Below are 22,070 nucleotides of genomic sequence, written 5' to 3' on the forward strand. Positions count from 1 at the left end.
GCTGAAGTGGGAATGTGGCACCTTGAATTTCCCAGGTGGAGAAAGCCAGGGAGAGAAAATCAGTTCTGTTGAACGTTGCACCTTTTTGCAAGTTCCACCCACTTTTTTTTCCAGAGTGAACCTAATGCCACGACAGCCCAGTGTCGTGTGGCTTTGTCTGTTGCTAGCTTGCCCAGTGACGGTGGAATAACCCTTTGACTTCCGTTTCCTCCTCCATTATGATTTTGAACCAACCTTTGTTCGGGGACATCATCTGGGTTAGCGTTCATGATTATTGGTGTGCTGTCAGGAATCTACTATAGTTGAAGGTGAGGACTTTGACGAACTTTTAAGTTCTAGGGAGTTTGCTGACAGACCTCCCCCACTCTACTCCAAAGTAAATACTTTTTAATTATATGCTGTGGGAAAGCTCTTTTTAAATTCTCTCTTTTCTAGGTAGTAGATAAGATGTAAAAACAAGAAAGAAAGGTTTAAAGTGTGATCCTTCATCCACCTCGTATTGTCTAAAGTGAGTAATAAAGTGGGAAATCCTATGTATTCCCAGAAAGTCTAATTTCCTCTCGCTCATCAAAGCAAGTGGGATGGACTTGGCAAGTCCCTGGATGGAGAGAATGTTTCTTGTTTAATTGTTATCAAACAAAGCTGTTTCCAAGTCTGCTGGAGAGGACAGGCTCACCCCTGATGCATTCAGCCTGTGTGGAAAATGTCAGCTTCTGGAGGATGTAAGGCTCGTGCTGTCGCAGTATGAGGTCCCGCTGAGCAGCCCACAGGATGTAACAGCTTTGAGCTGCTTAACTGTTTGTGCTCAGAACTACAGCGTCTGTCTCTGCTAGTGGTCAGAGTCGGCCCCAGCCCTCGCCCCCTTAACCTCGAAACATCTGGCCTCCTCACCTCCAGTGTGATCTGGGAGCCCTTGTATTATAACGCACCTGGCCAGGTTCTCATTCTGCCAGTGCAGGCGCATGTCAGCAGACAGCTCTGATAGTGTGTATGGCATGCCATCCTGTCCCTCCGCCCCACAACCCTTTTCTGGCTCCTGTGTACGTGACTTCAGAGAAACCGCATGTACTAGGACCAAACCACCTCGCTTGTCCTAGAATCCAGGAGGGTGTTATCTTGCGCATGCAGGTTTGGTTTTCCTGCCAGCTCGGCGTGCATGGTACTTTCGGAGAAGCCAGGGCAGCGTCTCGAGCTAGGACATTCTTCCCCAGTGTGGGTTTTTATCTCTCCCTCCCAGGGTAGGCTGGTGGCCGTGCTGGGCCTCACGGTAGGGTATCATAAATTAGACTTCAGGGCTCCCGAAGTGATGCCAGGTCACAGTGTGTCTGGTATGGAGGAAATGAGGGCTAGGTGTGCCAGCTTGGAGGGTGGTGAAAAATTAGCAACACTGAGCTCTGTTCAGTAACAGCTATTACATTGTATTTCATTCAGATCGGATGAGGTGACTTTCACTACGATTTTCCTCCTAGAGATTTGCCTGGGCATTCGGCTCTTCCTAGAATAATAGTAATATATCAGCTTCTGCTGTGGAATAGAGCCCCTCAAACTTAGTGAATTAAAATAACAACGCTTTATTGTTGCCGGTGAGTTGACAGGTCAGCTGGGTGATTCTGCTGATCTGGCCTAGACTTGACTCACCTGGGCTCGCTCGTGTGTCTGCAGTCACCGACGGGTCCACTGACAGCTAGCTGGTCCAAGGTGGCACCTCTCACGTCTGCTGGTTGGTTGGGCCATGCGTCTCTCAGCCAAAAGGCTAGCCTGGGCTTGTCCTCCTAGCACAGGCAGGGTTTCACGAGAGCAAGTGGAAGCAGCAAGGCCCCTCAAGGGTTCAGAACTCCCCTAAGGTCACGTCTACCACCTTCTGTGGGTCAGAGCAAGACACAAGACCAGCCTGGATTCAAAGGGTGGAGAAATGGACTCTGTCTCTTTATGGGAGGAGCTGCAGAGTTATGCTGTAAAGACGCCTGGATACAGGGAGGTAATAATTGAGGCCACTTTTGCAAATAATGTGTCTCGGTAACAATTATTATTTTGTTGGGTTCCCAAAAGGCTAGGGAGTCTGTTGCCTTTCTTGTGTGGTGGAGAAAATCAGGCAAAGATGTGAATTAACCAGCAGGGTGGGTAAGCGGCTTGGAACGGGAGCCTCTACACACGGCATGTATTTTCATCTGCTCCCTTTTCCACATCTGAGAACTAAGCTTTTTTTTCCCCCCTTTTTTTAATGTATTCTCTTTGAATGTTATGAAAGCCAAAGTTGTCTAAAATGAGAGCAACTGCTTTCTTAGACTCTATTATGTTGGCCTAATTACATATCAGCAAAATGTTTTTCTGGGGCATTGTGAGTAAAACAAAGAGGAAAACAACATCTCCAGCGGGCCCAGCATCCTCAGCCCTCCCTCCGGCTGGCAGAGGCTATGGTCCTGCTGGAGGCCGGGGGGAGGATGAAGACCAGGAAAGCAGGGATGCTGCAGCTGCTGGGCTTTGCCCTTGCCCCAGAGAGAACTGAGGGGCCAGTTGTTTCTTCCTCGCTCCTTCCCTCCAGCACATCTCATGGTGGCCTCCATCCGGTTGGGGAACCATATGCTTACTCTCCCCTCCCTGCCCCCAAGACCTGGATCGGCTGGGGCAAGACAAGAGGCTCACACATCTTTCCTTCCCAGGTGCCCAGCACAGAGCCAAGTTGCCTGAATGTGGAGATTCATAATGATGAGTAGTGGTACCAGGTATCGCCTTGCCCATTAGGATACTGAAGGATTTGCTGAGTTTTCTGCAAGACTGTCCCAGTGTTATAGCATCCACTTTCCATTTGATAAATAGAGGTGAAATGTCCCTTCTTTCCAGCTTGGCATTCCCTTCCTGCCCCACCTTTGCATCTCTACCTTCCATCATGTGAGCGCGTGACTCGTATCTTCTCCATGTGCCATGGTGGCCAGGGTCTCTGCTGAGCCTGGCACAGTCAAGGCAAACCCCAGATTTCCTAAGGGCGTGTTTACACGCCATGTCTCGTCCTCACCACCAGCCACTGCTCACCCTCTTGCCGTCTGACACTTCCCTCCTGAAATGTCCTGGCCGTGGTCCCCCGAGACCCCACCGTCCACTCCAGAGGTGGTTTTGCAGGCTTTGTGTTGCATGCCCTCTCAAGACATTAGATGGTATGGATCTTTCTTCTTAAGATTTTTCCCACCCTGGACTGTTCAAGAGCTGATTCCGCCCAGTTTAGTGTTTTTTATTCATCTTTTGCTTCCGTCTCTCACCAGGAGATCCAGTCCTCAGCCAGCCTCACCCCTCCTTGAGCTTTCATACCCTGCATTGGCCAATGCATCTGGGTCTTAATCTTCCTTCTAACCTTTCCTTGGTTTTAGCCTGTGTATTAGTTTGTTATACCTGTTGTAACAAATTACTACAAACTTGGTGGCTTAAAACAACACAAATTTATTCTCTCATAGTTTTGGAGGCCAGAAGTCCAAAATGGGGTTTAAGGGATTAATATCAGGGCGGTGGCAGAGCTGCATTCTTCCTGGAGACTTTAGGGGAGAATCTGTTCTTTGACTTGGCAACTTCTAGAGGCCAACCTGCTCCTGGCCAGTCACTCTGACCTCTACTGCCGTCCTCACACCTCCTTCTCTGACTCTCCCCCTCCTCCTGCCTCTCTCTTCGGAGGACCCTTTTGATTACATTGCACTTGCCTGGATAATCTCCCCATCTCAAGATCCTTCACTTAATCACGTCTGCCAAATCCCTTTTACCATGGAAGGCGACATATTCATAGGCTCCAGGGGCTAGGACATGGACGCCTTTTGCTGGGATGGGTGAGCATTCTTGTTTCTACCACAGACCCCACTTCATCCAGCTGCCTCCCGGACCTTGCCACACATTCCTAAAACTCAGCATGTCTAAAATGGCATTCATTCTCTCTCATTGTCCTCCTTGTCCTGTATGCCCTGGTTTGACCCAGGAGCAGCCATTCCCCAGGCCCCCAAGCCATCGTATGGATAAAACAATTTATTTAATAAGAGCCCAACGTTGATGGACACTTGGCTGGTCTCCAGTGTTTCACTATTGCAAACAGTTCTCCAGTAAATAACTTTGGACATTTGTCATTTTTTATATATAGGTTCAATTCCCAGAAATGGGATTGTTGGGTCAAAGGGTAAATGTATTTGTAATTTTGAAAGATACTGTCAAATTGTTCTCCATGAGGTTGAACCAGTTTGCCCTCCTGCCAGCGATGCAGGAGAATGCTTGCTTCCCCACAGCCTTGTCAACCAAGTAGTTGTCAAACTTTTGGGTTTTTACCAAGATGATAAGTGAAAATATGATATCCCAGGGTCGTTTTAATTTTCATTTCTCTTATTTGTGAGATTTGGGCATTTTTTCCTGTCCTTAGTGGCCATTTGAATTTCCTTTTCTGTGACTCTCTTCCTATCTTTGTCCATTTTAGAATTGGTATAACTGGATATTTTTTCTCATCAATTTTTAGGAGCTCTTTGTTGTCTGTATTATGAGCTACAAATATTTTCCCATCTTGTCATTTGTCTTTTGACTTTGCTTGTCTTTTGTCATGCAGAAGGGTTTTTATGTCACCAGATTTATTACTTATACTTTATGGCTTCTGGATTCTAAGTTAGTTAGAAAGGGCTTCCAGAAGGCCCTTTAAAAATTAAAATAATAAAATTGTGTTAAATGTGGGGACTTGGACATAGGCATCTATTTCTTTCCTCTTCTGAAAAATCCCAGTGAAATGATACTAGAGAGGAATGGTAGATAGGAAGTCAATCCTCATTATTCACAGATTTCATATTTTCGAATCCTGCTTGCTAAAATTTATTTGTAACCCCCAAATCAATACTCATGGTGCTTTCACAGTCCCTTGCAGATATATGTGGAGTGGCGGACTTGAACAGTCATGTGCCTGTTCCCAGCTAAGGCGACACTCTGCCTTCTCATTTCAGCTCCCATGCTGTAGACAAGTGTCCCTTTTGCCGTGTAATGCTGACATGCTGTTTAGCGTTCCTAAGCACAAGAAGGCTGTGATGTGCCTAATGGGGCCAATATGTGTGTTAGGTCAGCCTTGTTCAGGTGTGAGTACAGTGCTACTGGCCATGAGGTTCAATGTTAATGATCAACAATATGTATTAAACAAGGTGTCTTTAAACAGAAACACATAAAACAAGGTTATGTACTCATTAGTTGACAAAAATATGACCAGGGGCTCACAGGAACCTAACCTTGTGTTTCTCCTAGAAACAATGGCTCAGTATTCAATAATTCAGTGTCTGGGCCTGGTATAGAACTTAACTCCCACGTGTAATGAAATTCACTGTAGATGGATGGATGGATGGATGGATGGATGGATAGATACAAGAACTAAAAGATTGGAAGAGGATGATTGATTTCATCAAATTTTTAGAAGATGGAGAGGGGATGGAAGAATGCTAATTTACGATTTAGTGAAGTGAAGAAAGCTGCAGCCTGGGTGTAGAAGGGAGCCATTTTCTCTTGCAGAATCCAAGAAAAGCTCTGGTCTTCAAAGCACAAATCACCACGGGATGGTGGGAAGTGAACCGCAGAGCTGAAAACCAGGGCGTTGGTTAAAGTCCTTGTATGGTGTGGTAAGATCGCAGGCTCCCGTCTCTGCCCCCTCCACCCCAGTAAGTGTAGAGAGAGTGCAGGGGGCAGAAGAAAGCACTTAAAATATAGAGAGAAAATATATGTATCCATGAAACAAAAACAAGATGCTATAAAAAAGAAACAAAAGATTAGAAAGAGCTTTCGGATCCTAAAAATAAGGCAGCAGGAAATTTTAGAACATGATCAAAAGGCTGGAAAACGAAGTAAAGGAAATCTTTCAGAAGGTGAAATAAAAGGAGTGAGAAAATGGGGGTTGGGGAAGGTAATAAAATTAAAATATCAATCCTACACTTTGACTAATAGGAAGTCCAGAAAGAAAGAAGACAGAAAATGGAGGAGAAAAAAATTATCAAAGAGGGCCTGCCCTGGTGGCCTAGTGGTTAAGTTCGGCACACCCTGCTTTGGCAGCCCGAGTTTGGTTCCCAGGCACAGACCTACACCACTGGTGTGTTAGTGGCCATGCTGTGGCAGCAGGTCATGTAAAAAAAGAAAAAAAGAGGAAGATTGGCAATGGATGTTAGCTCAGGGTGAATCTTCCTCAGCAAAAAAGAAAAATCAAAGGAAAAAACAGAACACTTTTCAGAACTGAAGGACAAGAATCCTCAGGTTGCAAAGCCATCAAGTATACAGCCCTTTGAGTGAAAAAAGACCCATGCAAAGGCACATTGTGAAATTCTGGAAGTGCATAGGGGAAAATATCCTAAAACCTTCCAAAGTAACACCATAGGTTACACAAAGTATTAGTAATCCAAATAAATATCTCAATAGCAATGCTGACATTTAGAAGCTAGTGGAGCAATAGTTTCAAAATTTTAATGGACAGTTAGATTTCAGTCCAGATTTCTGTACCCAAACTGTTAGTTAAGGGTGAAGACAAAGACATTTTTAGGAATGTAGGGATTCAAATGACATCTGGGGCATCAGTTCCTAGGAAATCAGTAGAGGATGTGCTCCAGCAAAATGAGGAAGAAACTGAGAAAGAAAAAACACCAGCCATAGACAGCAGTGGAGGGAGAACCTACAGAAAGCAGCCAGAGCAGATGGGAGCAAGGGTATAGAAAGCTCCAGAAATGATGTCTTCAGTAGAAAAAAATAGAACTAGTGTATTTAGGCACGTGAGATATTTATAAATAGGCATAAAATAGAGGTGCTGGAACATGTGGAATAAACTAGTGATGGGTTCATGTGCAACCAGACAGATGGAAAGAAAAAATTGAGGTCATGATTAACTCCAGGAAAAATAAAGGGTTATATAAAAAAAGAAGGCATGGTCATAGGGCATTACTTGACCCAGCATTGAGATATATTTACAAAGTTATAATAACACAAACACGGACTTGATTAATTAAAATTACATTATAACCATTTGGGGCATTAAGAAAGAAGATAGAAATGTGTATCGGAGTGCTGAGCCTTCATTTCCCATGGTAGGAAATGAAAAGATATCTAAAATTGATGAGTAAAGAAATAGTAGTAGAAACGTACCTTGCCAATAAGCGTTGCACAGTAGTATTTGGGTAACAGTTTTACACAAGACCCACAAGTGTTTATGGCCGGGCTCTGTACGTGCCCTCTCAGTGAAAAGCTAGGGCCCAGCCCTGTGGCTGTCAGGGACAGAGGCAAATAGTCCCCAGTCACTTTCCAGATACAGAGACCATCCCAGAAGTGGTCCCCCACACTTTTTCAGACACGGGAAATTGAATTGCTCTCTTCATTTACAGTCATGTATAAGGAGCAAAGTATTTTCTTTGAAACTGCTTTTCTCCCACATTGCTTCCATAAACTAAAGCAGGAGAAAAGAGAAGAGCAAACTGACATTCAGGCTACAGACTTTCTCACTGCACCCGTGTGTTCCCCCCTAATTATTGCCCTGTGCGGAGGATCTTTAAAAATGATCAGAAGACAAATGCATTTCTTCATGAGCTCTCCGTTCTGTTGTCATCATTTTTGGGGGGTAAGGGAAGGTTGTGCTGGATGTCCTGTTTCTTTCATCGATTTGCGACCACTGGAGAAATTATAGGGAACAAAGGAAGAAGAGCCTTAAATACAAATGAATTCCTTTTATACACGTTGAAAAACCACAGGACATGCTCCATTTTTTTAACACTCCAGGTGTGATCGGAGATTACATATCCACGCAGGTGAGTGGAGAGTTAATTAAAATTGTTGCTCCTACTCCCAGAAAGAAATGTCTTTTTGTGTGATAAGCAGGCTGGCTTTGGAGTGCTGTTTGTGCTTTTCTGTTCTCATTGGAGTGTCGCAGAAAAGCAGATCAAAGAGAGCCTTCCATCCACATAGATTTCCCACCACTTTTCTTAGCTAATGGACTTGAAAGCCTGTTCCAGTGGCTGCATGGGGCTTATGTCATATTTTAGAAATGTCATCTTCTTACTGTATTGATAATAGACAAACCGGCTTTGATAGATGCTGATGGAAAACCACGCTCCACATTAATTAAATCAAGACCAGCCCAAATAGTTGGAGTGGGAGAGTCTGGCAGCATGTAGCATCTCACCCCCTACCATTTGTGTTTTACTTTTCAACCCACCATGTGACGGCCAGATATTAACACTTGAGATGGAACCCTCGGCTCTCTCAAGCAGGGCTGTTTTGTTGTTGTGTTTCTCTTTTCCTTTTAGTCTTTATGGTTCTGCACCCTCTGGCTGACATACTCTACCCTGAGGGGAAAAACTGTTTGGGAAAAATCCCGCTGTCTTTCTCTTTAAGATGGTGACAAAACGAAATAAAACAGAGCAAAATAGAGGCAGCCCGTGAGAGGCCCGTCTGAGCAGCAGGTCAGGCTGCCGCGGGTTGTCCATTGTCTTGCGGCTCAGGGTGCCCGTGGAGAAAGAGACCGGGGAGAAATCCTGGCCGGGGCACAGCCACCAATAAAAGGACTCCATTCTGCCACTCAGGGCTTTGTGAGGCCCCAAAGCTGGTCCTGGTTGCCATGGCTACTGTCTGATTGTGCTGGGTTTGTCACCGCTCTTGATAAAGTGGGAAGGTTACTCTTGATAGGCCCAAGTAATCAGAACCTCGCCAAGCTGGAGAGTGTGGATTTAACATATTTTCCCTCCTCTCTTGAAACCAGGACTGCAAGCATGGGGGCAGGGGTTCTCAGGATAAAGCAGCCACAACAGGTGGTGAGGGGCATGCCCAGCATGAGGGATACTGGCTGTACTGGTCTGGAAGGGAGGTTTCATGGGGCCAGGGGCCTGGGCAGAAAGAGCAGGGTCCCTGGGTCATCTGCTGCCAGCTCTGGCCTGAGTGGGGCTTCAGGCATGGGGCCAGAATGGGGTCCCCTCCTATCCCCCGCCCATAGATTGGTTATACTTGTACCCTCTCTCCTTTCCTCCTTCCCTTCCTGCTCCCCTCTTCATTAACCTCCCTCCTTCCCTCCGTCTCCCGGGCTCCCCTCCATCCCTCCGCTGCACAGTGTCCTAACAGAGCTGATCCTTTCACAGTCTCTCTACTTTTTCTGCTCACCTGGAGAGTGATGGGAAAGGTTTGATTTGAGGTAACAGCTGATGGATTCTGGCTACAGAACTGCAGACACTGAGCTGCATCAGAACTACTAGGAAGGCTCTTTAAGACACAGATTCCCAGGCCCCACCCCCAGAGTTTCTGATTCCACAGGTCTGGGGTGGGGTCCCAAGTATCTGCATTCCTAACAAGTTCCTGGGTGATACTGATGCTGCTGACTCGGGGGCCATGCTTGGAGAACCTCTGAAATCGTCCAAGGCTTATTTTATACAGCTGAGCAAACTGAGGCTCCTGAAGGATAAATTAGTCACCAGCAGTTCAGGCGACATGGTAGCCACACTGAGACAAGTGCTCAGTGACAGGAACTTTGTCATTTGAAGAGGCAGGCTGGTTGTTCCCTCGTCTCTCTTCCAGCACCCTAGCTCAGGGCAGCCAGATGAGCTGGTTCTATTCCCACAAGGCCTCCAGCAGGACAGCCACTCACCACCGATGGTCCTCTTCTGAGCAAGGCTGGTCCTGAGTTCAGCTCACCCTCCTCGGTGCTCCAGGCTCAGCGTGGTCTTCCATGTGTCCGTGCTGGAGTTATCCCTCTGGAATGCCCTTTCCCCATCTCTGCCTGTCCAATTTCTGCCCAGCCTTGAGCCCCAGGACACCTGCTTTGACCACGGCCAGCATCCTTCCTCTTCTGCTGACCTTCGAAGCCTCGTGGCCCTGCCACTGGGCCATTTTGTATTTCAGTTTCTTGCATGTTTGTGCTCTTGCCTCTGCTGGACTGTGAGCTCCAGCGGCAGGACCTGCTGTCATTCATCTTTGCACCCACCATGGCTCCGAGACACCAGCTGAACAAATCCGCACGGCCGCCTCCTTTGGAAGGAATCTGGACACATGTTTGAGATGTTCCAAAGCCTTCCTCACAGAGATGGGAGCCCAGTGGACACAGGCGGGGGCGGGAGCTGTGCTTTCAATGTTAGTGAGGAGCCCAGAGTAAGAAATTAGGCCGGCTGCAGGGAGAAAGCGTGACCTGGAACCCAGTGCGGGGGCCTCAGGTTAGGGTTCGCTCCCTGTGGGAGCAGGGCTGAGTTGTTAAATTGAAAGGCAGTGTTACCTACCCACGATGATATGAAATAAAACACAGCAGTGTTCATTTACCCCTTAATGGCAGGACGGTAACACAAATGGTATGTGTATGGGGTGTATGTGTGTGTGTGTTGCTGCTGTGGCTGGATGCAAACGACTTGATCAACTGTCAGATGTAATCTAACTCCCCACGACGCGCTCCAGAATCACCTGGAGCAGCGTGCCTTGTCATATGGCCCAAATACGTCTTTGAGGCACGGTGATCGTGCTTCTTCAGTGAAATGCACAAGAGGCTATTCATCCAGACAAGAAGAAAACAAAACTGATGAATTAGTCCTATGGCTCTAAATCCTTGCCCACTGCACAGACTGAGTGGGGGCCCAGAGAGAAATCCCGTACTGGCAGTTGGGTTCCGAACTCTTGAAGCCTTGCGGAGCTGGGCCTCCAGGCTGCAGGGCGCCCGCCCCTTTCTGCTTTGTTGAGTAAGCAGATTGAGCATCCCCTCCAGTCACTCAGGTGACGGCTTAGGCAGCAGCAGCCCTCACAGTGGCCTTTCTCCCCAGGGCGTCGAGGTGCAGACAGACTACGTGCCCCTGCTGAACTCTCTGGCGGCCTATGGCTGGCAGCTCACCTGTGTGCTACCAACTCCTGTTGTCAAGACGACCAGGTAACAATAACCGCCATTATTATTATTATTATTGAACACTTACTCTGCTAGGCACTGTTCCCAATGAGCACTTCATGTACATCACTTATCTAATCTTTGTGACAAGGCTGTGAGGCTGGTGTGGTTACATAAACTCTCCAACAGAGAAGTGGCAGAGCCAGGACTTCAGATTCTTAGCCACCCCTCCAGGAGCACTCCCTGCACCCCTTTTCCCACGTGGGGAACCTTGGTCAGTGAGTCATTACTGCCCAGCATGGCGAAGATAAGCCACATGGGCTGAGGAGGCCCAGGGCTCTCAGATGCAAAAGACAGTCAGCACCTACTGTGTGCCCTGTGCTGGACGGGGTAGGCACGTTGCATGTAAAAATCCCATTGAGTCCTCAAAAAATCCTATGAGCTGGGACTTTTTTTATTTAACCCATTTTACAGCTGAGGAAAGTGTGGCCAGGGGGGTTGAAGGACTTGCCTAAGATCGTGGCGCTGGTCAGCAGCCCCACAAAGGGGATGTGAAGACCTGGATTTTGGCCCTTGCTTGTGGTACTCCTGATAATGTCACATTCATTTATCCATCCTCGGCTCTACCCTCCATCCCTTGAGCCCATGGGCTTATCCCAGCCATACCAACCCTAAAAGGCCTTCCATCTGTATTTTGGGTTTGCTATCTAAACTAGTCCTGCTAACTCTCCTGTGGGATTGTAAGTATAGATATGATTCCCATTTTATAGATAAGGAAACTGAGGCTCAGAGAGGCTTGATCATGTACCTGAGGCCACACAGCCAATATGTGGCAGACCCTGGGACTAGAACCTCAGTCTGCAGTGTCAGGCATTCCTTCTCCTACACCAGGCCACCTCTTTGCTGACCTACAGGGATGCCCCACCTCATGGCCCTCAGTGTGCCACCTTCCCCCAGTCCGGCTGCATACTCACCGTTGCAGGATGATGGACAGCATGAGGCAAGGGTGGTGATCTGAGGGGACAAAAGGAGGTATAACCCCAGAGCCCAGACTGAGGTTGGAGAATAATGGCGACAATCAGTGCCTTTCCTGGGTCCCTCCGCAAGCAGGTCTGGGCCCTCAACATGTCTCCCTCCTGACACTGGGGCACAGTGGGTCCGTGCACCTGCAAGAGCCAGTCTGCAGTCCCCTTTAGACCCTTGGCCACTGGGAGCTGCCATATTGTTTCTCTGCCAAGGCTTCTTTGGGCAAAAGGCGATGCAGCCAAGTGGAAAGAACCCTGGATTTGTGGCCTGAAGTCTTGAACCCAAGTCCTGAGTCTGCCACCTGCAAACAGTCCACCTTGGCCAAGTCATGAGGTTCTTTGAGTCAGTTTCCTTCCATAAGATGGAAGAACGCTTCCCCACCATCCATTCCAGAGGACAAGAATCAGGATGAGAATGTATTTGAACGTGAAGCCCCAGCTAGTTCTGAGCTAAACCCACAGGGTGCAGACAGGTCTCTGTCTCCTCTGTCTGAGATAGTCACACCTGCTAAATAATTCTCCCCAATCCTCCACTTCCTGTGCCTTAAGTGACCCCTCGGGGTGGAGTGGAGAGTGCATGGAGCCAGGCAGATCCGAGCCTGAATCCTTGCTGTGTGATCTCAAGCCTGCTCCTTAACAGAGCTTTCATTTCCTGTCTGTCAAAGTGGTGGTCCCAGTCCTTGGAGCCCTGTGGTGAGGCTTAAATGAGCCATTGCGTGTGAAGTCACCCAGCCCAGCCCGGGAACCAAATAAGAAATGTTAGTCGTATCCCTCTGACACTCCATGCAGTGACACATTGCCTCGGCAGAGAAGACATTTGCAAAATAGAGATTTAAGAAAGTGATCAGAAGGGTGGAGGCAGGGGACAAAACAATATTTCTATCATCTTTAAAGACAGCTCCATAGGGTCCTGCCTTCCTGGGAGGAAAGTATACCCACTGTGCCATAAATATGAGTGGTGCTCCTGAGCTCCCCCTCGCCCGCTTTGTTAATGCCAGTCCCTGCCTGGATGCCTGCCCTTCATCTGTGCACCTGCAGGGGCCATGTGGCCCTGCTGCTCAGTGAAGGTGAATCAGGCAGGTGGCTGGGACCCTGTGCACAGCCAGGCCCTCTGCCCGCTGTTCTCTGACGGCTGATGGCCAGAGCTCATCACCCAGGTCCTCATCTACGCACCCGTCCTGGGCCAACCAGGCCCCTCCGTGGCCTCATTACCAAAGACAGACTGGGAACAGGCCTCCCACCCTTTGAGATTCACTGAAGAAGCCAGTTTGTCATCATTTGGCGAAGACGCTAGCTGTTATTTCATATCAAGGGAAGAGAATTTTCCAGCTACGAAGCTAACTTTGCAAAGATGCCCACAGAGCTTATGTTGGGCCTCTGAGTAGCCCCCTGGAAGCAAGGGTGGGGGCCCTGGGGTGGGAGGGGGGCTTCTTGACTTCTGACCTCTCACTGCTGGTGGCAGCCCTTCCTTTCTGTGGGTGGTTAGCCTGCAAAGTTAGGGTTGGCAGCGTCTGGGCGAGGTTTGGGGTTCCCCCAGGTATAACGTAACTCATTCTCAGCTCCCTGTGTGTTACAGGGAGGGGAATGTGTCCACCAAGCAGATTGTCTTTCTTCAGAGACCGTGTCTACCTCAGAAAATGAAGAAGAAGGAATCAAAGGTAAGGGACCCCGGCCGCATTCCTCGGTTTTCCTTAGGGGACACCATCCTCAAGGGGAGTTTCTACAGCAGCTGGGTGGGCCGCCTGCTCCCACCTCCAAGGGCCTTCAGAGCCCTTGGAGCACCTGAGCCCCTTGGCAAACTGGTCACGCCTGCAGCTGTCCAAATAGGAGAGGTGAGGGCGCTGGAGGCCTGTCTGCCAGTCTCCTGCCGGTCAGGCCAGGGGAGCGGAGGAGAGAGGGTCTTCTAGACACCCAGCATGCCAGATGCTCCCACTAGGTAAACACGGGGTGTAAGTCAGCTCAGCCTGACGGGTGCGGTGGCTGGAGCTCGCGCCCAGCTTCTCTGTTTCTTAACCTCATCACAAGCTGGCTGGAGCTGTGGCCTGCCCCGTAGGATCCCGAGGGACATCAGAATTTGGTGATCTTGGCAGAGAGAACCTGCTGGACCCCCTTTGGACAGGCCCTGACCCGCGGGCCTCTGAGTGACAGCAGCTGGTGTAGGCAGAGGCCAGCCTTAGCCTGTGGCGGTGAGTCCTCAGGCCAGGCTGTCCTGGGACCACCAGGGGACTTTCTCCCCTCACTGGACGTCACATGAACCGTCCTGGAAACACAGTCCACTGAGAGACTGGCCATTCTCAGAACTGTTCCCGTGTTTCCTGAAGTGGAGCCCAGGTCCTCCTTGTGTCCAATGACTCTTGTGTCTGCAGCCTCACACCCCATGCTGTGCAGCCGGCAGGTGCTTTTCCTGGGGGGGGTTCACCAGTTGCTCAGGAAGAAACCAGTGAGTTGAGGGAACCTGCCAAAGCCTGAGTCAGGTCACCTGGAGCCAGCTCGTTCCCCCTTTGATGGCCAAGGCCACGCCCTCTGGCAGAACCTTCTGGACCTGCCCCTCTCCTCATGCTGGCACCGTCCCACGCTCCCCACTCTTGGTTTCTCGTCATCTTTGGACACAGAGCCCAGACGGGAGCAGCCAGCAAGTGAACAGATTGGAGCAGCCCCTTGCCAGCCAACAAATCCAGGGGGGGCCCATGCATGAGAGGAACGCCAGGGAAATGGCAACCTGAAGCCAGATGGGGCAGAGTGCAGGGGAAGGTCTCTCTCCAAGCTCTGAGATGCTAATGTGACAGGTGACAGCAGCAGAGGACCAGAAGGCAACTGCCAAATCCGCCATTAACCACCAGGAGCAGTCAGCCACCGGCTGGAAGATGGATTGGCCCTGGACTGCCGTCAGTTACAGCTTAGCCATAGGCCCACAGGGACAGCATGCAGTCACAGAGCGACATTCAACAACAGCGCACGTGAGGTCTCTATCAGATGCCAAAAGAAGCCCTGCTTCTGCCTTTAAGAGAGGGAGGTGGTGCTGCCTTTTCTTGCTGGCTCTTCCTGGTTTTGGCGCTGGCAGATCCCGAAGGAGAGACACGTGGTTTGATTTTGGTAAAGGCCATGCATCTCACAGAGGGGTACAAGCCGGTGGAAACTCCAGCGGGCAGAGACATTTTAGAGGCAGCGTTTTAAAGCTGCTGGAAGAAGGTAGAATTACTTGCCTCAGGGAAAATCCAGAGAGGATGGGAGTTATTTCCAACCCTAATCAGCTGTACCAATATGGGTTGACTGCTTTCTCTTTTAAAGTACTTACTTATGCCCTGCCCATTCCAAGCATTGGCGGATGTCAAGCGCTTGTTCTCCACGAGATTCTCTAAGTCACCTCACTGGTGGAGTCTCAAAGAGGGGACTTTCCAGCCAGATGTCTTCTCTCCATCTCATCGTCCCCACCATCCACTCCTCAGGGGACTTGGGTCAGCATCCTGCTCCCCCGAGGTCTGTGTACCCCCATGACCATGGTAGTGACGCCATCTGGTCCTCACTGCGCGTGGGCTCCCCGCAGCACTGACACTGTCAGCCACTCCCCACCTCTGGAAGCACCTTTTCCTCTTGGCACTGTCCCACCACTCTCCTGGTTTTCCACCAGGTTCCTCGGGGTTCAGATCCAGCCCCATTTCTCTTCTCACTCTTACCTCCTCCTTAGAAAATCTCCATTTGGGGCCAGCCGGCTGGCGGAGTGGTTAAGTTTGCTCACTCCGCTTCCGTGGCCTGGGGTTTGCCAGTTCAGATCCTGGGCACGGACCTAGCACCGCTTATCAAGACACTCTGTGGCAGCATCCCACATACAAAATAAAGGAAGACTGGCATAGATGTTAGCTCAGGGCCAATCTTCCTCAGCAAAAAGAGGAGGATTGGTGGCAGATGTTAGCTCAGGGTTAATCTTCCTGAAAAAAAAGAAAAATCTCATTCATCACCAGAGTGAGAAAGGCTTACTGTCCACCTCTGTGTCCATAACTCTTACATCTGCATTTCTGCCCTCACTTCTCCCCAGGGACCCCAGCTCCACCTGTGCTGTCACCACTCAGCAATCTCAGAGCAACTCAAGACTTTGGCCCTCCCCCACACCTGACCCACCTCCTCCTACCTAGAGGAATGGCCTGCCTCCCCACACCTAGAGTAATGGCCCGCCTCCCCCACCTAGAGGCATGGCCCGTCTCCCCCACCTAGAGGCATGGCCCGCCTCCCCCACCTAGAGGCATGGCCCGTCTCCCCCACCTAGAGTAATGGCCCGCCTCCCCCACCTAGAGGCATGGCCCATCTCCCCCACCTAGAGGCATGGCCTACCATGGGCTCAGAGGCACCCACCCGCCCATGCACAGGGCATCCTTGCATCACCATGTCCACCCCATTCCCCGCCCCCCAGTATTCAGTCTGTCCTAAGACATGTCTATTTTAGGTCCTAGAAACTGGAACCCCTTCACCTCTCCCTGTCGCCCACCTTGACTACTCTAATCCTCTGCGCACAAGTCCCCTTCAGACATGGGCTCCACTCAGAGCCAACATGATCTTTTAAAAAAACAAATTGAATCATGTCACCCCACTGCTTAAAACACTGTCTGAAGCTTCCTGTTGTTCTTAAAGATGGAATCCCTTGCCGTAGCCCCGTGTGATCAGCCCCATTTTCCGCACTTCAGCACCTTTGGCCTTCATGCTCTTCTGAGTCCCTCCCTGCCCCAGGGCATTGGCCTTGGCTGTTCCCTCTGCCTAGGACACTCTCTTCCTTTGTATTTTCTCAGGACAGGTTCTCTCCCGCCAGACTCGGCCGGGCTCCTTAGTGGTACGCTGGGAAGAACCATGTTCCTCTCTTTCGGACTGTCCTCTAGGTCTCTAATTCTTTGTGATCATCAGCTTATCCTCTACCGGTAGAATCAGACATTAACTCTCTTGGAGCAAAGCTTTTTTTCTACCTGTTGTATGCCCAGTACCTGGCTTTTAGTTGATACTCAACAAATATTTGTTGAATCAATGAGCAAGTAATCCAAATTCTGAGCCCAGGACCTATGTATTAAGTCTAGCACTGACATTTAAGTAAAGAGATCGCAGGATTGGCACTCCAAGGACATAGTGTATTAGTCCTCGTTAATCAGCAAAATGGACAAAATTCTCCCATCAAGACTTTTCAAGGAAACTTCTCTGTGCGTAGGTGAGTGTGGCTTTCAAAGCAAATAGCGAGCTCCTTCGAAGGGAGCAGGTGATTTGTACGGCACCAGAGAAGTCCTCCTTCCGACTAAACCAGTTGAAGTGGAGGCAGATGACGGACAGTTTTTAAAATGTGTGAATTAAATCCATTAGCCCCTGCTGACGTGGACTCAGGACCCACACCGCTGTAAAGGGAAGCAGTTTTTTTCCTTTCCGCCCGTATTTCTGACACGGACGGCTGGTTGGACTCTTTCTTGGTTTAGGCACCGAGGCACACCCGGTGCCCCGGACACCCTGCTTGTTTGATGAGTTTAGTGACTCCCTCTGGGACCACTCAAAACATGGAATGTGTGCTCCGGGCTGGACCGCCTGCCTCACTGTGTGCATGTAAAGCTGTCACTGTCCCGGGGCTGCCGCATCCCCCCGCTCCTCTTCTTGCTTTCTAAGAAGTCAGCTTTTTGAGCCTTGGGATCTGGAGCAATTTTTGTTAAAGACCATGACTGTCCCCAGCTTTAGCAGGAAGAGAAGCCTGGGAGGGGACGGCAGCAGCTGTGAGGATGGAAGGCCGGGGGCTGGAGGAAGCCTTTCCGTGGAGGGCAGAGCTGGCGGCTGTGGGAGGGCAGGCGTGGGGGCTGTTTTTCTTAGCTCAGTGGTTCTCAGACTGTGGTCCATGGGCCAGCAGTGTCAGCCTCACCTGGGAGCTTGTTAAAAGTGCAAAGTCTCTGAGTCAGAAACTCTGGGCCCTGGGGGAGTGAGTGGGTAGGAGGCGCCTTCCAGTTACTCCTGATGCCCACTCCAGTCTGAGAGCCAGTGTCTTAGTGGAATGGTTTAGGGCCCTTCCCAGGCTCACCTGTGCACCACCATTCACATTTTATCATCATTGATTTTCTTTTTTAAATGGGCCTGTCAGGGAGCCTTCAGTGTGGATGTGTTTTTAATAAACCAAAAAAAGTATCTTTAATGGCAGTTAAATCTGGATTTCCATTAGCTGACCCCTTGGCCTAATGAGTCAGGCACCTGACCTAGCAGACACAACTTAGATCATACTGCTGAAAGCTGAGGCACCTTGATGAGGTGCTGAGCCATGCAAAGGTGTGTGGCCTCTCCCTTCCTTCCTCCCCTCCCTTCCCTCTAGGGCAAGAGTCTCAAGCCTTTCACTCACCAAGAATGAGAGGCTGGAAGGGTAATGTGGAGCCAGAGACACCTGTGTTTGAATTCCAGTTCTGCTCTTTTCTAGCTGTGTGACTTTGGTCAAGTAACTTAACCTCTCTGCACATCTATGTGCTGATCTATAAAATGGTGCTAGCAGTGCCTAGTGAGAGTGCTGCTTTGGAGATTCAAGGAAATGGGAACCCTAGTCACAGTGTGGGACACCCAACAGGCACCTGGCCAGGTGCTTGTTGTTCCCTTGGCAAGTACCCTACAGTCTGCCTTTGAAACTCGGAACGCTTAGCTTTAGATTATACAGACCACGAGTTTGAGCCATTGTTACTTCCCTGCTTCACAAGAACGCCCCGCAAAGGAGAGGAGGAGGAAAAGGGAAGACGGAAGTCAGAGCGCCCTTGGGACCTGGCTGCAGTACCCAAGACAGCTGTGGCGGGACGGGGGCCCAGGCAGCACAGGGAGTCCATGATGTCACCACAGCCCATCTGAGGACACAGAGAACGGTGCAGTCCCAGAAGGCCTGGGGGTGGCAGGTCTTCCTATGAGGGCTCTGAAGGACGGAAGACCTTGGCTGCAATAGTTCCCACCCCGCTCAGGGCTGACAGCCCAAATCCTCTCTGCCCAGCAGCCCGGGCAGGGTCCTGGGGAAGGTGGCTGGCATGCCTGCCACAGGCCTCTTCCACGGGCTGCGTCCTCCTGGCGCATTGTACCAGGAAATCAACAAATGTGATCTTCTACAGGAAGCTGGATATGGCCAGCATCCAGAGGAACTACGGAAGTCCTGTTGTTTATTTAGCAAGAGCCTCCCTGAGGGAAGATCTGGGTTTGCGTTAGAAAATAACAAGCGTGGAGGTGGGAAACTGGTGCAGGTGGAATTGTCACAGTTGTGTGCCGCCCAACTGCAGAGGGCGCTGTTCATATCACTATAGTGCGAGTGGGCCCCAGAGGCACACCGCGGCTTGGGGGCAGGGACTGCAGTTTTAGAGACGAGGACTTTGAGTCTAGGAGAGATTAATAACTACTTGCCCAAGGACACACAGCTAACGAGAGCCAGAACCGGGATTTGAACCGGGGTCTTAGCCGCCATGCCAGGATGCTTTGACGTTTTAGCATTTAGGGCTTTTCAGCTGAAGCAATCACTTTTTTGGCAAAAGTAAAACTTCCTCCAACTTCTCTGATGGTTTCCCTAACTGCTTCTCAGAGTACTGTAATAGGCAGGCTTAACCGGCCTTTTTCTAAAAACATGCAAAATACAGAGGCTCTGACTGTTTGGGGTGGGGACATCGATAAAAAAAGAGAAAGGCTCCTCCATTTGGGCTGGACTTAAAGGCAGCGGTAGCTGCATATGACGAGGCAGCAGTTATGCTCCATGGTCGCGAGGTGCCCACAAGCCGTGGAGGGTTGGCGTCAGAGGCGGCAGCAGTGGCGCTGAGGTCGGAAGTCAGCATCCTGTAACCGGTGGTTACAGGGCCTCGAGATGCCTGCCTGGCAGTCTCTGCTGAAGGGGGCACCTTTGGGCCGGGGGTCTGAGGCACCAGCTCCCTGGAGAGGGATCCCATTGCTGGAACTCGTGGCTTGTGTGGAAGCAGCTCAGAGTATCCCCAGAGGGAAGGCCGTCAGCTGTGCTACAAGAGAATCCGTAAACAGGAGTCCACCCAACTTCTTCAGGGATTTGCGGAGAGGGCAGGGTGGAGGAAGGCAGGAAGGCAGGATAAATGTTAAATCTTAACCTCAGCATGTCCCTCACTCCTTCTTCTCTACTTTGATGGATTGGTCACTGTTACCAGTCTTGTCCACGAGATGTTAAATCCGAGACTCACATGTTTGTGAAATCTCAGAACGCTGTGAGTGTTTAGGCAAATGTTTTGAGGAAACAGATCTCTACTACTGAGAAATCTGCAGAGGTAGCAGATTTTAAAAAATTCACATAGCACATTTTTGGGTTTTCCTAGCAAAGCACTCAATTATTTCCGATGTGGTAAAGCCTTAAGAAATCGTCTTCCACCGATGGTGCCGCTGCATTCCTGGGCTCCCCTCTCCAGCTTAGCAAGAAGTCGGCAGAACTGAAGGCTTCCTTTATTTTTCTTTCAATCACAGAATGTCTAAGATTTAAGCCCATATTTGGTGAAACCAGTGTGGTGTGACTAAAGTAGAAGGAAATGACTATGGTGGGAATTTAAACTAAACCCCCGTGTATCCTGCAGGTCACTGAGCTGCACCTGCAGGGCAGCGAAGTCGCCTGCCCAGGGTCTCGAGCCACGATCCTCTTCTTCCCAGAGAGACCACTCCCTCCAGCTGGGGGTCCCGACTCTGGCCCTTGCCCACCCAGCTATCTCTCCTCTGAGGGTTTCTCTCTTTTTCTTTGTGCCTTTCACAACCGGTCCTGGCACACCCTGAAGAGTTTGTGGCTGCCATCTTCCCCGGTGCACACTGCACAGCTCTGTGCCGTCTGACTCTGTGAGCACTGAGGACACAAGCCCCACTCAGAGTGGACTGGCCCCCCTCTGAGGTAGAGGCCATCCTGAGGATCCTGACCCCCCAGGATGACAGAAGTCATCGGGGCCTTGCTCAGAAAGATTGGGGGGACCCTTTCTGTTTGGGGTGTGGAAGAGGAGGCTGCAGTCCTTGCTGAGCTGTTAGCCCTCAAAACACATTCCTCTTTTATAAACACAGCGACCCATTTCTCTGAGTCTTCCAAGGTGTTCTCTTTAACACCCTTCTTCCTGCTTCCCTGTCTGCTCAAGCTCATTCGCCCAGATTTGTTCCAGGTGCACAGACTCTCAAACTCTCTTCCTCTGGGGCAGTTCACGTAGTCAGCAGACTCAGCAGGACTTTACATATTTTCCCCTCTTTTCTTCCTCAAATTAGTTTCTCTTTTTGGAGATCAGCCAGACCTGATGTCTTCTGGATGCACCAGTGCCTCCTCACTGAAACCCGAGCTATGTTTTGACTCTGAAATTACAGGACTGTTTCATCCTGAAATGCAGTGTAGCCGGCTCAGCTGGGCACTCTCGTCCTTCCACTCACTCATCCCACAGATGGTTTTTGAGTGCCCACTCTGTGCCGAATCCCAGGGAGACAGGAGTAAGTAGGACAGACGGCATCCCTGACCTTGTGGAACTTAGATCAGGTGTCAGTAACGGTAACAGCACGTCTGGTACTTAGGTGCCAGGCACAGTGCTACGCCCATCACTTAGACTATGTCATCATTGAATGCACATAATACCCTCTAAGGCGGGACTTGGCAGACTGCAGCTCCTGCACCAAACCCAGTCCACCACCCGTTTTTGTAGATAAAGTTTTATTGGCACACGGTCACGCTCACTCGTTTCATGGCATCATCTGTGATGGCTTTTGTGCCACAACGGTAGAGCAGCGGAGACCAGATGGCCCACAAAGCCTAAAATATTTATCTGACTTTTACAGAAAAAGTTACGAACCTTGATTTTACAGAGAATCAAGTTGCTGACCTTGATTTAAGTTAGAGTTCCTGTCCCTGTTGTAGAGGTGAGAACAGGAGGTACGTGGCGGCGTTGGGACTCTTCACGCCGGCAGTCTCACTCCGCAGCGTCGATATGACCTACTTCTAGCCCAGTTCTGTCGCTGACTGCGCGACCGTGGTCTTCTCTGAGCCTTTGTGGACTTCCCTGTACCATGGGAAATGCTGGGTTGCGGGTCGGGCTCCCTGGGAAGCAGCGTCTGAGACGATTTGGATGGAGGAGGTTTTCCGGGGAAGTGCACTTGGGAACGACACCGGTAGGGAAAGAAGGGTGCAGAGTGGGCAGGGGGAGAGGTTGGGCTGTGAGGCAGTCCCAGAAGTGGCCTCACCAACCCTCCAGGTGGCTCCGGAGCTGGGACGGCCTTTTGGAGTTTCCTGAGTTGGCACA

The 22,070-nt window shown here is 50.1% G+C and overlaps 1 protein-coding gene across 6 annotated transcripts in view; it reads left to right on the plus strand.

Moving 5' to 3' along the window:
* Positions 1–22,070, plus strand: part of RFTN1 (raftlin, lipid raft linker 1) — a 198,161-nt gene that overhangs the window by 174,149 nt on the left and 1,942 nt on the right. For all 6 annotated transcript variants that reach the window (XM_070575980.1, XM_070575981.1, XM_070575984.1 and 3 more), the window contains exons 8-9: positions 10,755–10,858; positions 13,415–13,496. In XM_070575980.1, coding sequence (XP_070432081.1) covers positions 10,755–10,858; positions 13,415–13,496 — 186 coding nt within the window. The remainder of the gene's footprint in view (positions 1–10,754; positions 10,859–13,414; positions 13,497–22,070) is intronic.

The sequence above is a fragment of the Equus przewalskii genome, chromosome 15 (genome assembly GCF_037783145.1).
Source record: "Equus przewalskii isolate Varuska chromosome 15, EquPr2, whole genome shotgun sequence".
NCBI classification, from domain to species: domain Eukaryota; kingdom Metazoa; phylum Chordata; class Mammalia; order Perissodactyla; family Equidae; genus Equus; species Equus przewalskii.